Source organism: Nuphar pumila, chromosome 3, assembly GCF_984573655.1.
Source record: "Nuphar pumila chromosome 3, dmNupPumi1.hap1.1, whole genome shotgun sequence".
NCBI classification, from domain to species: domain Eukaryota; kingdom Viridiplantae; phylum Streptophyta; class Magnoliopsida; order Nymphaeales; family Nymphaeaceae; genus Nuphar; species Nuphar pumila.
Window position 1 is genome coordinate 15,392,936 of NC_143251.1, and position 18,923 is coordinate 15,411,858.

The 18,923-nt window shown below is 36.0% G+C and overlaps 1 protein-coding gene across 1 annotated transcript; it reads left to right on the forward strand.

Moving 5' to 3' along the window:
* Positions 1 to 342: 342 nt before the first annotated feature.
* LOC149842102 (small ribosomal subunit protein eS19z) lies at positions 343 to 9,855 on the forward strand. The gene is made up of 4 exons (XM_089998900.1): positions 343 to 527; positions 4,361 to 4,451; positions 8,911 to 9,094; positions 9,573 to 9,855. The coding sequence occupies exons 1-4, from the start codon at positions 444 to 446 to the stop codon at positions 9,643 to 9,645; spliced, it is 432 nt and encodes a 143-aa protein (XP_089855026.1). The 5' UTR covers positions 343 to 443; the 3' UTR covers positions 9,646 to 9,855.
* Positions 9,856 to 18,923: the final 9,068 nt, after the last annotated feature.

Here is an 18,923-nt window from a genome sequence, read left to right on the forward strand (position 1 = left end):
CACATCCGATTATGATCATATGAAGATATGGTTTTGAATTTTTGCTACCGAATCCAACATCTGAATCTATTTGGATATAAAAACTAAAAAAAATCGTATGGTATGAGATTTTCACTATCCCAATCCGTTTAGCCAACATCTGATTAGTGGAACATGGTATTGGTCACATCCGATCCAAATCCGAACCGTTAGATCCCTAGTCTCACGCCATAAGCGGATCCCAAACTACTCCATGAGATACAAATCAGATATGAATCCAAATTCGGTTTAGTAACTAGATCCAGTATCGGGTCAAAATTGATTCGTACCATATCCGACCCAATTTCCCCCAAATCCTTTATTTGGGAAAGGCGGAGAAACCCTAGCCTCCTCGTCTGAGAGTGAAAACAGAGGGTAAGAGAGGTTCCGCCGGAGCAACCACAGCAGCAGCGGCGCCTGCGACGATGGCGACAGCGAGGACGGTAAAAGATGTCTCCCCACACGACTTCGTGAAGGCTTACGCGTCCCACCTCAAACGCTCCGGCAAGGTATCGCTTCTCCCCTCTCTCTCTCTTTCGATTGGATCTTGTGGATTTCTTTTCGGCCTTTTCATTTGTTTAGATTCGACGTTTTCTGATGTTTTCAAGCTGCTTTCTGTCGTTGATGGGGAAATGATTTCTTTGGATGGGAACGGGCGGTGATTCCTTCATACCCCTCGTTTGGATTTGGTTTTTTATGGTGAATTCATAGTTGTATTCTCTGCGTGGATTTTGTTTACTTTCCGGTTTCTTTAACACAGAGAGTTGATTCCTTTTCTTATCTTTTTTTCGGGCGGGGGGGGGGGGTGGTTATTCGTTTCAATCCTAAAATTGATAGCTTGGTTTCGGTCTAGGCCTGGGTTACGATTCATGGCTCCATTTTTGGATGCTCGTCGGGGTGAAGTTATTCTTTTTAATGGTTATCAGTGAATAAGAGACATCTTTGTAATTTCTTCGTAACAGCATTTGGGGTTTAGGGTTTAGTGGGAAAAGCACGCAGCGGCTCTCGCTGCTGCTTGTTAATAAGGTGGTTGAGGTTTTCTCCTGTTTACCCGTCGAAGGATGTCTGTGAGCTTCAGGAATGCCCTTCCTGTAACTTGTAGCAAGTTATGTTACTTAACCGCTGGCAGACTATGCTTTAGCTCGTGTGATGATCGTACATTAAGAGCAGAACTTTGAGTTTATACGGGCAAGTTTCAACGGATTCTCATGCAAGTTTGGCTCCACGCGGAATGGGAATTATGTTGCTGGGTTTGAAAATCCCAGGATTTGTTGGGTATGAAAGAAACAGGTTCATATGATCCCATTATCATGGATTTGTGAATGGGTTGTTGAACCAAATTGATTCCTCCATCTTTGCTCTCATCCCCAATGGTGTCTAGGATGGAAGTGGTTGGTTTAGGTTTGAGAATCCACGACCACCGTCCACCAAAAATTGGAGTCCCTGTTGGTGGTCGGGGCACCTGGGGTTTCCAGTTGGCAGCGAGTCAATGGCTGGTCTTTGGCCAACGTAACCCTTATTCCAACCGATGTTGGCTGAAATATGGCTATTGGAGTAAGGCAAAGGGGTGAAGATGTGGTTTTACGCCATGACCTAGGGTACTGCTGGCCTAGAGTGTTTAGCGGAGACTCGTTGGCTAGATCTTCCACATCAGAAGTACTGTTGGCAAACTTGGAGGCCTTGTATGTTGGTGGTAGGAGGGGAAAAGACAAAGGCGGTTGTGTTGTTGCGTGGTTCGTCAATGGGAGAAAAGAAAGGGGAAAGGGTATGTCCAATTGGTTTAAAATTGCTGCAATCACCAACTGATTGGTGTCCATGGGTATCACCGGTTTGGGATGTCAGGTGGGCAGCTGTTGACTACGTCATGACCAACCAGGAGTGAGAAAGTCTGGCCAGTTGTCAAAGTGGAAGAGGGATATGTTCTCGGTGGCCATTGAGAGGTTGGTCAGTTAGCAGGTGAGGTTTTTCATCAATCTGATGAAACCATTGGCAGTCCATCAGCCACACAACCGTCTTCGAGTATGCACCTCAAGTGTAGTCCGCATGAGCCTAGTGTTTCTTGTGTCTTTGGTGGAACTCTGAAAACGTGTTTAAAAAGCCATAGTTCATGTGAATATAATGGCCATGTAAGATATTCTATCAGTCCACTTATTGTATGTGCACTCACATATTTCATTGATATTGTCTTTCTCATCACGTGCATTTCTCTTCAAATGGTAACATATTGTAAAGTCTTGAACTTAACATGACCTTTTCTCAAATCATTTGACATCTCAAGCTAATCAGGATGAGCAATCTCGTCGCTCTGATACCTGATGCCAAATTGATGCAGGGTGTATGACGGACGTCCTTGGAGCTCACAACAACCCATCTACAAGAACAAGAATATCTGGAAATAATTGAAAATTCTAAAAACATAAAATAATGGGAAATAATCATAATAAATCATCTCATTGAAAAAACAAATTCAGTCTCCTCACTGGAAACTTGTACATCTACATTTCTATGGTGTTGGAAGGGACAAAGACAAAGTATTTGTAGTAGCAGAGGAATAGAAAGGACAAGAAGTCACAAGAGAGGAGATCAATGGTTTAATGATTTCATTCTTTTCTCGTCGTCCTCTAAAACTAGATATGACACATACCCTTCACGATCCTCCACGGTTCCACTTGCTGTTTATAGGCAAGTGGTTTCTTAATTCTGATAGGCCCCCCTAATTGTTTGATAAGTCTCTTGATGCAACTCTTCTTGAAAGTATTTTTTTAAAAGGGATTTTATGATAAAATTGTTAGCGCAAACCGTTTATCAATTCTTAAATTAATCAATTCACACTAGTGGTGAAGTCCGAGTCGAACTCAGGGAACATGTTTATAACTTTTGTACTCCACACAAGAATGAACCTTATTGCTTTAAATAAAATTTAAATAAAATGAACTACCCTATTACAGAGGTTCGAGCAGAAATAAAAATTATTATAACCCAATAAATTAAATAGTATGTGGCCCTAAAAAAATAAAAATAAAGAAAAGTAAAAATTTGCAGGGCTCTGTTCGCTTGCAATCTAGCTTCCTTGGTCCGCACGTGCATGGCTCTCGTTGTCACGTTTTAATCAACAATCTTGTACCCACCTGCAAAACACAAAACCACAAAACAAATGACACAACTAGGCCACCTAATGTAGTTAATGTTAGTTGTTGGAAATAAAGATTAAATATATAAAACCAAAGAAAAATCTATATATATCTAATTTCGAAGAAAAGAAAAGAAAATCTAGACTAAAAAAATCAATAACCTCCTAACCTAATAGCAAACTGACCAAAGTAAAGCAGTTAAAGCCCGTGAATCAAATTCAGTCAAGCCCACTTTTAAGTCTGATCGGTAAAACAAAAAAGGTAATCGGGCTCGCAGATCAGTCTTCCCGGTTTGTTTAACCAGATCTGCTCGCAAGCTGATCAACTAACCTAATCAGGTTTGACTTGGCATACAACAAAATTGACTAGGCTGGGCCTGGTCAGATCTGCTCGGTTGCAGATCTGTGTAGCAGATCTAGGCTGATTGTATGGACCTTTTGCACAAAAATCAGTTAAACATAGGTGTTTAATGCTCCTTTTGCAAAAAAAATCATGCATACAAACTGTATAAATTATGCATGATCACCTCTCATGAATTAGACCCTGGATCCACATGTATGGACCTATTAAAGTTGAACCATTTGTACTTTAGATTGCATCTGACTCTCGATCTGCATCATGATATCGTGCATTAATTAAAAGTGTATGATTCTTTGACCTAACCTTTAATGTAGCCATGCTAGTTATTTTCAATTTGTTCTAGACATAATTTTGTCATGCCCCTTATATATGTTTACTATAGGTACTGGACGTTCTAGAATGTTTAGTAAGGCTTACCTATCTGATCTTTCTGAATAGTTGTGGAAGCATGGAAAACGAACAAAATGCAAAAGGCATTGTGTAATATGAAAAGGTTTTATTTCATGTTTTAGAATAAATGTAGCAGCATTTCATATGAAATGGAGCTTAAGTGTTGTATATCGATAAAAACTTTGTTACATTTGCAATGTGATAGATTAGTGTTTATTCAAAGTGATCCGCTCAAGGTGTCAGACAAGGTTGGCTGAAAGTTATTTTTGTAGAGTGGTGCAGCTTAAAGGAATAAATTCAGATTAGAAACACCTACATTCATCAGACTTTAAATTTTGTAGAGGAGCTGTTTACGTCAGTAATTTGAATTGGAATCTAGAACGGATAATTAAAAGGCGATTATCTCATGTTTTTTATATGATAGCTTACTCTTATTTTATATCCTTGTTGGTTTTGACCAGATTGAACTGCCACACTGGACTGATATTGTGAAGACTGCAACCTTCAAGGAGCTTGCACCCTATGATCCTGATTGGTACTACGTGAGAGCTGGTATGGCCTCTCTCTCTCTCTATCTCTGTGTGTGTGTGTGTGTGTGTGTGTGTTCAAAGAAGCACATAGCCAATTGAAGTATTTGATCAGCATATGTGAGCGACTAAGTCACGCGGGGGCGGGGGTGCGGCAGGGCAAAAAATGTATATATATATATATATATATATATATATATATATATATATATATATATATATATATATATATATATATATATATATATATATATGAGTTGTCTCACGACGTTCTAAACCCAGCTCACGTACCACTTTAATGGGCGAACAACCCAACCCTTGGGACGTACTACCGCCTCAGGTGGCGAAGAGCCGACATCGAGGTGCCAAACCTTCCCGTCGATGTGAACTCTTGGGGAAGATCAGTCTGCTATCCCTAGAGTAACTTTTATCCGTTGAGTGACGGTCCTTCCACTCGGCACCGTCGGATCACTAAGGCCGACTTTCGTCCCTGCTCGTCGGGTGGGTCTTACAGTCAAGCTCCCTTCTGCCTTTGCACTCGAGGGCCAATCTCAGTCCGGCCCGAGGAAGCCTTTGCACGATTCCGTTACCTTTTGGGAGGCCTACACCCCATAGAAACTGTCTGCCTGAGACTGTCCCTTGGCCCGTAGGTCCTGACACAAGGTTAGAATTATATATATATATATATTTGAAGTTTTAACAGTTAACATTATCACAATTTAACAGTTAACATTGTCATAATATCATTCATCATGCATACAATATATCAACCTAAATATCAATCAAATAAGTAAAGCAATTACATAAATCAACTTCAATATCGATCAAATAAGTAAAGTAGAAAAGAACTAAATTATATCGATCTTAATAATTTTCTTTTTCATCATCAAATGCATAATTATAAGGAAGACTGGGCTCAGATAACTCCATGTTTGTCATGTTGAAATCATGGTCTCCCTCAAAGTCACACTCTTTTGGGTTTACATCCCAAAATTTGGATGTTCCTTGTCTGTGTTACAAACCCAATTTGAAAATGTTAAATACAATAAAAGTATATTTAAATAAAAAATTTAAAAATAAATAATCAAATAACTAAGAGAGCAAATTAGTACCTGTATTCATCCTTAGTTCGCAAAAGTAGACGAAGATTTGAATGAACATATACTAAATCCTCTACACGCTTGCTTGTGAGTTTGTACAATAAAAGTATATTTAAATAAAAAATTTAAAAATAAATAATCAAATCACTAAGTGAGCAAATTAGTACCTGTATTCATCTTTAGTTCGCAAAAGTAGTCGAAGATTTGAATGGACATATACTAAATCCTCTGCACCCTTGCTTGTGAGTTTGTTTTCTCTTCACGTTGTGGATTTGCGAATATGTGCTCCAATTTCTTTCACAACAAGATGAACTAGCAAGTTGCGATATCAATCGTAATGCAAGACGTTGGAGAAGAGGTGTTTTGATCCAATTGTTGACCACCATGTGATAGGATCTATATTATCCTCATCTCTCGCGAATAATGTTGGTCCATATAATCTCGAAGATGAAAATTTTTCAAACTCTTGTGTGACTTGATTTAGAAGCTATGCTTCAGGAAAAAGTCTTATCTTACACATATTTCTATGTCTTGATAGCTCTGGATCTAGACTTGGAGGGACACGACCAATACCACCTGCTTGCCACTTTTTTCCATATTATTTTGGATTAAGAGAATGTGTCATGCAATGCAAAGGAGTGTTGCTCTTATCCCATCTTCTGACTAACACTGAATGAATATGGTTAAAAAATTCTGAATCATCTAATGCAAGATTTTTTTCTTCATGCTTGAAAACAACAGCTTGTATTTTTTCAATCATATTATCCCACATTTCATAAACTCTGTGAAGCATGAGCTCATCCTTATCAACTTCTCTCAACATTTCCCAAATAAGTTGGGTAAATTGGAGAAAATATGCTACTTTATCCCAAAACTCATCATCAATAATGAATTTCTTAATTTCTTGAGCCTTGACATTATCATCAGCACGATAGAATGTCTAATTTTCATCAGGCATCATGCTAACCAAAGCATTCTTCACTTTTTTAATCCTCTTCACAATCGCAATGTGTTTTAGCGACCTTCAACAATTTAAGTCAGAATGCCTATTAAATATAGCATTAGCACAATGGCGGTTAACAACAAAATTTTTAATGCTTTTGATATTTCTTTCTAAATTTTTAATCAATGAACATAAAACATATGCATATGTGAATTTTCTTCTTCTTTGGGGTTGCATATGCTCTTTAGGGCTAGATTTAAGCTGTGCTACATAGGGAATTCAAAAAATATGAGGGTAGTCACTCTCAAAACTCAACGTTGTACTTTTACAAACTGGAGCGTTGTCTGTAATAATCTGTACAACATTCTGATCACCCACTTCTTTTATGACTTCTATAAACAACTCTTTCAAATACTCTGCAATTTTATATTTTCCATATGCTTCAACTGCCTTCAAGAATACTAAGCTACTAAACGAAGAAGCAATGAAATTGATCTGTGGACGCCTTTGAATATCTGTCCATTCATTAGACACAATAGAAACTCCATTTTGCTCCCATGAATATTTTTTAATCTCTAACAACCTCTCTATATTTGCCCTCTCTTCTGCAAGAAGTGTGGTTCGTATTTTTTTTGAGTTTGGAGGCACATAGCCACTCAAATTACAATTTGCCAAGAATGTTACTAAATCCTTCAAATAAGAATTTCTATCCGCATTAAATGAGAGTGAACTAGAATAAAAATACCTCTCAACTTTTCTATATAATTCTTTTTTTTATATGTATTGAATGTTGCTTGTATCGTTCATCTACCTCCTACATTGACTTTTCTTTTTTTTCAGCATCTTCTTGGTGGCTTGTAAATGACACACTAACTGTACAATAATCGGTCATTGTCTTTCTCTTCTCATATTCTTCTTGTATTTTTTTATATTGTCTTCGCATTGCCTCATCAACTTTTCTACATCCTGAAATATCATGTCCTGGTATGTTCAACGAATGAGCCTTCACTCTTGTGTAAGAAGACTCAACAAAATCTCTTTTACAGAGCTTGCATCAAAATCTCTTATTTCCACCACCTCCTTCTTTAGTTTTTGCAAGTTTATCTACATGTACCCATAGCGGCCCCACCTCCTCGGTCCCACTTCAACTATCGGCAAAACTAGCAGCAGAACCATGATCGCCATTCGAGGAATTGGGAGCTGAAAGCGAGGCACTTTCAAAATTTTAAGAAGCGAGAAGTGTGGGACGACCTAGAAGCAAATCACGAACCGTCTTGGAAGTGACCTAGAAAGCGAACCGAAAGTGACCTAGGAAGCGAATCGGAAGCCAGGGGGAAGCAAAAAAAAATAAAAATAAAAAGTGAAAAAAGGGGTGCGGGGAAGTGTGCTTCCCATAAATGGGAAGCACGTTTCCCATAAAAGGGAAACACACTTCCCATTTATGGGAAGCACGCTTCCCAAAAAAAGATGCTTCCCTGCACATTTCGGAAGCGTGACGTTTTGCGCTTTTGAAACGCGCTCTGGGAAGCGTGCTTCCCCATACGCCTAGGTGCTTTCGGTAACTCTGTGCAGAACCCTAATGTTGGGATGAGGATGACGCATGTCCTTTCCCTTTATCCATCATTTTTATCCTGAAAACAATAAAAAAGTATATTCAAATTTTCAAATCAATTATACAAACATTATCTTGATATAAAAATATATAATATATATTTTATATCCCCTCCCAAAAACAGGGAGGGACTCAGCCCCTCCCCTGAAATAAGATGGAGCAGGGAAGGACTCTCTACCCCTCTCCTGGCGACCCAACAAGAGAGCGAGAGGGGGGCTCGGCCCCCTCCCCTGGCGACCCAACAAGAGAGCGAGAGGGGGGGGCTCGGCCCCTCCCCTGCCGACTCAACAAGAGAGCTAGAGGGGGTGCTCGGCCCCTCCCCTACCGAAAACAGGGAGGGGTCGAGCCCCTCCCCTGCCGACCCAACAAGAGAGCTAGAGGGAGCAGGGGGGACTCAGCCCCTCCCCGGCCGACCCAACATGAGAGCGAGAGGAAGCAGGGGGCTCGGCCCCCTCCATTGCCGACACAAGAAGAGAGCGAGAGGGAGCTAGAGGGTGCCTGCGACGAGGGAGAGGAGGAGGTGGCGTAAGCTGGCTGCGCGGGAGAGGAGATTAGGGCAAAAAATTGTTTTTGCTCTAATCCTCCTTTTTCATTGTTTTTTTTTAAACGTTTGAAAAATTGGACCAAAATGACCTTGGGTGCGTTGACCGCATCCAGGGTCATGTTGACCGCACCCACACGTGCACCAGCATCGCATCATGTCGATGCGGGTGTGGCACCTGCTTTGCCGAGTCCCTGTGACGTAGGTGAGCGACTGAGTGTATATACACCAATCACCATGCAATTATTAGTTTTTGTCTTATGATTTGCTTCTTGACTGTTTTTTTAGCATCTATGGCAAGGAAGATCTACCTTAGACATGGCATCGGTGTTGGTGGCTTCCAGAAGATCTATGGTGGACGGAAAAGGAATGGGTCTCGTCCACCTCACTTCTGCAAGAGCAGCGGGTCTATTGCTCGGCACATTCTCCAGCAGTTGGAGCAGATGAACATTATTGAACTTGATCCAAAAGGGTTAGAAATCCTTACCTCTGAAGTCTGTTTTAAAATCAGAGAAGGTGCAAGCTGGCAAGTTGTGCGTATTTGTTTCAGTCCCCCTTCATATGAAAGTGGGCCCTGTTTCCCGCAGGGGATGAAACAAACACCCTATGGGAAACAGACAATGGGGATGGCTGTGTTTCACCCCCAACAACAGATCTGGTATGAAATCTGTCTTGCCCACTGGTCGAAAGGTAATTTCTCGTGGGGGTTGCCTTTCGGGTGAAAATGTGACCTAAATCATTCAAAAGTTTGTTGGGTTCAATGACTGGCTTTGGAGAAAATTAGAGTTTGTAATTTCTTGTTGATTTTTTCCTGCTCATTTGGAAAAACAGTTGGGCATAATTGTTGCACCAAACATGGTTCAACACTTCTTTCCAAACAGGTCTAACTTAGGAATTTCTCTAAGCTTTTCTTTAACGGGGTTTCCAATTTTCATGTGCTTTATTGACAGGGGGAGGCGAATTACCTCCAGTGGGCAGCGTGACCTTGATCAGGTGGCCGGCACAATAGCGCTCACCGCCTAAGTCTCTAGATCGGGGCGGTGCCTTCATTGAATGTTTCATTTTTTCAGTTAGTAGCAATGGTAAGGCTTCTAGGTCCTTGGTTAAGTAGGTAAAAACATTCATGGGTGTTCGTAATTTTTGGTTTAAATCTGATTTGATTGAGATTGTTAGAAACGCAGATGTTAAACTCTTTTGTTCAATTTGACTTCTTCTATATTGTATTTCGTAGAACAGGCTTGTTGGATCTGAAGTAGTTGTGTTTGTGGATCATTTTTGAATTAGTAACGTTTCAGCGGTCTCTTTCAAATTCATACACAATTGTTGGGAAATTGTGTTCTATGGGAAAGTGAGAATGATAGTGAACTAGAAAGGAATTCCTATTGGGAGGTGTAATGAATATACCATGTTATACCCCAAACAGATGCTGGCCGAATTTCTGCTACCAAGGTACATGGACACGAGGATACGTGATTGCGGGACTTGCATGTTGAAACTTTTATTACCGAAATAAGACAAAAAGTCTCACAAATTTTTTAATCAATATATTTTTATAGTAAAAAATATGCTTTCATTAAAAATGTTAAATATAATAAAATATTCTTAAAATTATTAAGATAATAACCATACATGCTGTGCCTGCTTGTGTTACTGTGGACACGCACCCAAGATGGTGCGTCCCTGTGACTTAGCTTTGTTTCAAGGAAGCATTCGTTGTGTACATGCTCGGGGTTGCATTGGATAGGGTCATTTGTAAAGTTCGTGGGATTTTTTCCTTTTACGATACAAATTCTTAAGCTACCACATTGTTTGAATGAGTTTTGTAATCCCTTGTAATCCAACGTCTTCTATCATATAAGATGATCCTAATTATACTGAGTAGCAACAGCGAAGTGGCTGCCTCCATATAAGATGTTACTATAGTTAACCAAACTCTATTTAAAACATGTTCCTTTCAATAAATCTTTGAAAAAAAAAATTGAAACTCCTTTTTAAAAAAAATGTCAAAAAGGGTACCTTGAAGAGAAACATTTAAAACACAATAAAACTTATATTTAAATAAAACACTTTTCAAAAAAACTCAATTACTAATCCAATTGGACCAAATCTGAACCTCATCTTTCCTGTATCCTAAATTGTTTCGTAAAATTGGAACTGAATCAAATCTGTGCCTATTGTTTGTCGATATTTTTGTGGCTCGTTCTTTTATACATATTTTCTCAGCCTTCTCTTTGAATGTGATATCTTTTAAATAATGTACAGTATTTAACCATTTTTGCCGTTTCTGGTATTGCTAACCATGGGCGAAACTAATAACAATGATTTTCGAGATAATTAGAGAAACCCGGCCATGCTCACCAAGTTCATTGGCTTAAAATTGTCATAAAACTTTAGCTCCAGTTGGATTAACAATGGTCAGATATGAATATTGCATTCGCCCCTTGGAAAGATGTATATTTGTTTTTACTGCTGACAGACGGGTAGGGGTCCGCTTAACCCCAGCTTTCTTCGTAAAAAATATATATATTTAGCTCCCCCCTTTCCTATTGGTGAGTAGTCTAGTTTTGACCTCGCAGAAAAGGATTTAAAACTTGATTTTTCAACTCATGAGGTCTCGTCAACTTGGTGGCTTTCAGAAGTGGCCCTTAACAGTGACAATAGTAATAAGCAGAAAGGCAACAACAAATAAGCCTCTATTGCTACTACTGTTGCTGTGTAGCCTCCCATTGTGATGGTCTTTTTTTTCGTTGTAGCAAGCTGGCGGGAAAAAATGTTAACTAGTTTTTTCTTAATTTTCTAAAGCGTTGTTTAATAAATTTAATCTCCTTGGTTTAAAGCTAGAATGTTAAATATAATATCTGTATAATTTTCAGGTATCTGTAAAACAATCTAGTCTAAAAGATTCTGACTAGTATATAAGGGTTTTATGTTAATCCTACTATTACCAATGTTCAATTTATTAATGTAGTTTTTAAATATCAGTAACGCATCACTGTTTTTTAAAGTTTGCCAATGTTTCAATTTGTAAATCCTTCTACAGAATTTCTTTTTGTTTTGTTAATTAAAGGTTTTACCAATGTTTTTTCATAAGATTCGGCCACTTGAGGGGTTAACCCAAGTGTTATCTTTGTATGAAAACCCTAAAGAAATGCAACTACTCCTTGCAAATAAAAAATGGGAAATGAAGGACAGCAAAAACTATACTTTTTTTGAAATGCCACAATTTTTGAAATATGGCCCATGTCCAAATTCGTAAATGTCTGACTTCTTCAGGACCATTTTACACTTTGCACGAGTGAACCTTCTAAAGTTGTTGAGATATATCGTTACGCTCTTCAGGTATCGCAAACTCCCACTAAAGGTCGATTCATATGTTTTTTTTTGTGTACCTTACAAAATTCGTACAACCAAATATGTGAACTTTTTGTAACTAAAATTTGTCAAAACTTAGCAATTATTTTACTAAATTTGTATATACAGTACACAGTTCGCATAACCTGTTGAAACTTCTCAAATATTTCACTAAATTTGCATATGTAGTATGAAATTTAAATAACTAAGTATGTAAACTTTGTGTAACTGAAACTTATTGAAACTTCACAAATATTTTACTAAATTGGCATATATAGTATGCATAACGCATAACCAAATATGTGAACTTTCTGTAATTGAAATATATCAAAACTTCACAAATATTTCACTAAGTCCATATATATAGTATGAAGTTTGTATAACCAAATGTGTGAACTTTTTATTATTAAAACTTAAAAAATATTTTACAAAAAATACATATATAGTACAAAGTTCGCATAGAATCACGTATATCTCCTTTAAGTAACTGATACTTAAGCAGATCTGCAAATATATGGTGATCTATGCATATAACATGTTGCGAACTTTTATAAAGTTCGCACTCTGAAACGTCTATCACAAATAAGGTAATAACTTCACAAATAAGGTCATTGCGAATATGCTCTTTATATGCAGATTTTCTGATAAAATTGTAGATTTTCATAAATATTGCAACTATTATGGATGAATGAAATGTGAATATCTTTATTTTTATAGAGTTCAATACAATAATTAAATGTGACAGTTCGATTGTTTAAAAATTGATTGTCGACAACCTAAGCTTATTTTTGCATAAACTAGGGTTTTTTCTAGTCCCCAATGTGCTCTCCCTGAGCAACAATTTTTGACCACTATTATCGCTGACTTTTTTCGGTGAGTCATCGATGATAGTTCATTGTCGAACTTTTCGTAATCATCAACAATAAGTTTTTTCGGTAAGCATATGTTTAATGGCTAAAGTGATTATGTTTGTGAAACATTGGCATGAGTTTAGTTATTTTGTAAAATAATTGCATGCTTTTTAAGTTACCTTTTCATGTTTAGTAGCCTATTACATTTTTTTATTGATGAAATCATTTGCACGTGAGTGTGTGCTTGTCTAACTAGTTCCTTAATTATTTTCATACCTCTATTCCCCAGTGTGGTTGTTTATATGTTGTATATATTGTATTGTAAACATGATAAGGGAGCATTGTTTATTTTTTCTTGTTTACTTAATGATTTGAGTTTCTTCATTGTTTGATATTTTGTATGTTTTTTACAATGATTTTTCAATATTGTTTTGGTTGCCTATTTGTTTATCTATATTCGCCATTTTATTATTATAAGAAATTTTGAATTTGTTTGTTACAATATGTCAATTGAGAAGAGTGTCTCGGAGGGGTCTACACCCACATCATCTGCTAGTGTTGGAACACAATATAAAATGCCAAACACGAAAAATTATGACTGATACTTTATACTATGAAGTACGGAGTAGGGTTGACACGTGGGTAGAGAAAGAGCTTACACTATGACTAAAAGAGTGGGTGTCTGACATTTTTCACAAAAAATGCAGCATCACTAAATGGAAACAATGAAATATGCGCTCAAACAAAAAGCAATAACTTACACCTTCAATGTTGGTCAAACAACAGCTAACACCTACAAAAAAAGTAGAAGAGTTTAGGGCCACAATCATGTCTCTCATTCCATATGCATCTAAGGAAGTGGAAGGAGACTCAGTGGTAAAAAAGTTTGACCCATTGACTCACTGCTCAGTGGTAAAAAAGTTTGACCCATTGACTCACTTTAAGGTTGTTGTTAACCTCGATGCACACATAGAAGAAGTTAAAGACGCATTCACTTGTTGTGGCATTTGCGAAATGAAGATAGTGAGTTTCAAGAATATAGGGTAAGAATCATGTACAAGGTTAGAGGAGCTACTTCTGCAAGGGGAGGATGTGATACCTAAGGTTGAGGTCAATGTAGATGGTCCTGAGATAGTGGAGGTGAGTGGCGGTGTTTTGTCTGGAGTGAATGCTCAGCCAAGTGTTGAGGTTGTGGTGAATAGTATACAAGAGGATGCTCAGGGGGATGTGGAGGGATGAGAGAAGCATCCTCAGGAGTCCGAGGTTGATGCTTGTGTAAATAAACCTTTGGAAACAAGGTGCCCAAGAAAGAGATCCAACGAGGAACTAGGTCCCGTGCTCGTAGACAGGTACTTTGCACATGAGTGTTATTTTGAATATACATGTTTGTAATACATTTGCAATCATTATCAAATTGACATTCAATTATTGATTAAATTATCATATATGTGTATGCGTGAAGCATATTTTTATGATAATTTGTTTGATTTTTGGAGTTTAATGTGTAAAATACTATATATATATATATATGTTTGTGTGTATGATGCATGTTTATAAGATAACTATGTTCAATATTGCAATTCATTGATTATTTTGAGGTAAATATTTGATACATGTTTATAAGAAAACTAGTTGAAATGTATAAATATTCATAAATTTGTCATATATATATATATATGTGTGTGTGTGTGTGTGTGTGTGTGAGAGAGAGAGAGAGAGAGAGAGGCATGTTTCTAAGATATCTATATTGAGTATTGCAATTCATTGATTAATTTGAGGTATGTGTTTGCATCATGTTTATAAGATGACTAATTTCAATATATATATTTATTAATTTACCATATATATGTGTGTACATGAAGCATGCTTTTATGATTACTATTATGAATATATACAATCATTAATTGTGTGTGTGTGTGTGAAACATATTTTTAAAATAACTAGTTTGAATCATTATAAATAAGTAATTATATTTATATGTGTCTAATTCAATGATTATTTTGACTGATTTCAGCAAAAAAAATTGTGATTGCAAGATATGCATCAAGAAAATTTAGAGGATCCAACAAGCCGCATGCTAAATCTGCTGGTTTCAAGGTTGAGTGGTTTATAAAATTGATAAAAAAAGCGAATAACTGGTATAATTAGATACATTTTCAAAAAAAATTAAAGATCACATCATGAAACATCGCTAATAGTCTCTTAAAGGTCATTGTGGAAGCTATAATGTGTTGGAGGGAAGGGCAATCATAGGGTAGAGAAGGAGGTCACAACATTTCTATTGTACTTTTTTGGCACATGGTTATTTATCGACATTGATAGTAAGTCGTTCCATGGATCATACATTGAACTGTTGCAAGACCTACATCACATTGATGAATATGCATGGAGAGCAAACTCACTTGTACAATGATATACAAGTTTGAGTGCAACAATGCATGGGAAAAACAACATCTCTGTCTTGTTGGTTGTATTATAGGTATTTATTCCTTTATTGTATCTAAGGTTTTGAGTTACTAAACATTGTTGATGTATTATATTGTGTATTAATTCATGTTAATGCTCATATTATTCCTTGTTGGTTTGGATATAAGAGCACATATCCATTGAAATGCCCTTAAGATGTGACTGTCTACTTGAATTTTTATGTGTTACAACATGGAGTTGGTCAACCAACGAAGATGAGAGAAATGATCGAAGAGCGTTAGCCTTATACACAAAATTGCCTAACATTTTTTGCCTCATAATTTTTATTTTCTTAAAAAGCTTCATCAACATGAGATACAACATTTCAATAAGAGGAATTAGGGGCTTGCCACATATGGCTTGAATCCACAGATTTTAAACTATATGCTATATTAGACCTTAAGCACCCATGTCTTTTTACTGAAATTTTTTTCTTAGCCCATTGTTTCAGTTTTACATTTGTAGCAACATAATTGTAGGCAGCGAAGTCTCGCTCTCAAAAATTTGAAGAAACTAAGTGCATTGTTGTCCTATGGTTGTTCAAGTTGCACTCCACCAAAATACATTGAGTGTTGAACCAAATTTATTAGAAAAGTTTTGTGTCATGTTATTCACACAATATCTAACATGACATGTAGGTCATGTGTAGGAGACAATTTTTGCTTTATAGTTATTCCAAATCACAGGATATTTCAAAAACTCATGACAATGCTAAAAATCATTAAACCTTTTATCGAAAACAATTTCCAATCGTTTGAGCTTGTTGTTGGCCACTAAAAATGTTCGCAATCATTAATTTTTTCGTTACACAACTCACTGCTTCAATGATTTTCAATTGTTCTTCATTGTATGAGAATCCATTGAACTAGAAACTGATCAACCATGTTTTATTAGTGTAAAAACATAAAACAATTGTATTGCCCAACAAATGCTCATGTAGCTTATTCAACATGTCAAGGGTTGAACTTCCCAAATTTCATTTGTGCAATGTTTTCAACCGCTATTATTTGTGTAATGTTGTGTCTTGGTCCTTTTTATCATTATGAGTCAAGATCAACAGACATGGTATAGTCATCATCATCAATATCATTTGATTCTCTAATGTCTATGCCATCATGGTTACCTCTAATTGATTATTGTATTGCCCAAACTAAATAAAAAGTTTACCGTATCTATTGCTTTCTTTGCTTCCATGCATGCGATATTTATGTATTTTTAACTTTCAAGATTAACCATAACAATATAACATTAATTATCACACCTATGTCTCAAACATAAATTACAAAGTCCAATAACTTATACCTAGATTTTGTTATTTATCCTTAAAGGCTCGATGCCATCTACATTACTACAATTAAGATCACGGGCACTGTTTTTCCAACTTGGTTGAACATCCTCTCCAGTGATCCTCTGATCGTGTACAATATCCATTGTTTATGCAAGTTTTTCATTTCTTGCACGTTAATCATCTATATCCCTAATTAGTTTGGGCAATTGCATGCCCTCCATGTTCCTGAGCTCAAAGTTTGGGACATCAATAACGTTCATTGTTTTGAATAATTTGATGTTTTCCAAAGAACCAAACTTGATAGATGAATATTCTTCATAGGATTCTCATCATTTCATTTATCAACTGCTTATTGTGCATCACTTCTAATTGCTTGTTTCAATTCACAATCAACGACTTCTTGTTCAACTTTTTAAGCAACTAAATAAACGTCACCACTAAATAACATTGTTTCTACATCATCATCATACAAAGCATCTATTCATATTTGTTCTCTGTCTATGTTTAAAGAATAACTATACCTGAGGCTCAATAACTTTTTTGCATAATTGATTTTATGAGACATAAAAGCTATAAATTCGTTAAAACTACTATTTTTGGAGACCAATATAAATATTCAGTTAATGTGATCTATGTTACGGTTGTACTGTCACACTTTCAAAGACCATCATTAACTGCCTACACCAATCACACTATCATTTGTCTAATGAAAATATCATGTGAGAAAAAATGTCATCCATATATACTTCATACATTCAATTGACATAATTACCTACAATAACAATGTAAAAACCAACTACCCATAATAACCCCTAACTCATATTTAAAACTTTTGCACAATCAACTTAATCCCCATTACACAAACACAAAATACCAATTATTAACTAAAGACAAGCAAACAAACATAAATAATTTACAATAAAATAAACAAATAAATAAACAAATATATGTATATATATGAAAAAACCCTAAATATAATAAACCTTAAAGAGTAAATTCGATGACAAATATTAAATGAAACAAAAAAAAATGAAAAACATTTACAACAACAACCCAACAAAAATACACATGGGGTTATTAAATGTTCATATTTAAAAAAATAAAAAAGTTCAGAATGAAACAAAACAATATTGTTTGTATGCAACTCACCTTTCAACCTAACCAAAGAAGTTGATACGAAAAACAACGCAACTTCGTTGGAATGTAGTAAAAAAAATGTCACAAGAATCATCGAAAGAGAGAAAGAAATTGCTAAGTGTTATAGAGGAGAAAGGGTTAGAATTCTTTCTATAAACAAACAACAACAAACAAAATAAACAAAAACAACTTTATATATGATTACACAAGAATGCAAATATACAAAAATCTGTGTGCCAAAAATTTGAGTAGATCACCATATATTAGCTGATCTCCTTGAAGATCAATTACTAAAGGAGGTTCGCACGATATCTTATAGATTTTATACTATATAAATGAATTTAGTATGGTATTTGCAAAGTTATGAGGTTTATGTAGCCAGTGGTTCACACAATATCTCACAAATTTTGTATTATATAAGTGAATTTAGTACAATATTTATAAAGTTACAATATTTCAATAATAAGAGGTTCACACTATATTTCATGAATTTCATATTATATATGTGAATTTAATTCAGTATTTGTGAAGTTACAAGGTTTCAGTAATATATGGTTCATATTGTATCTTGCGAATTTCATACTATATAAGCGAATTTAGTACGATATTTGCAAAGTTATGAGGTTTCAGTAATAGAAGGTTAATACTCTATCTCGTGAATTAGTCCTGTATTTGCTAAGTCACAAGGTTTCAGTTGAATAGCGGATTCACAAATTTGGTTATGCGAACTTCGTAAGGTCCACAAAAAAAAGGTGGAAACTTATTTTTTAATTAGAGTTTGTGATAGCAGAAAAGTATACCGATATATTACACTAACCTGAAGAAGTTCGATCGTGCGAAAGGTAAAAAGGTCCTAAAGAAGTCGAACATTTGCACATTTGGACAATGGGGCCAATTTTGAAAATTGAGAGGCATTTTGAAAATTATGTTATTTTTGGTGTACAATAAGGTCATTTTCTGAATAAAAACTGGGTCATGAAGACTTTTAAACCAACAAATATGTTAATGGATCCACCAAAAAGAATATTACTACTAAAAAGGATTAAAAAGAATTTTGGGTTATCTCCAAAATAACTCAAGCCCATTAAATTTGTAAAACTAAATATCCTAAAACCTTAATTTAATTGAATGCTAATCCTTAAAATAAATTAATTTCATGATAAAACCTTTGTTTGGCGTTTAACTCGTGTATGTCTTGAAATCGTGTT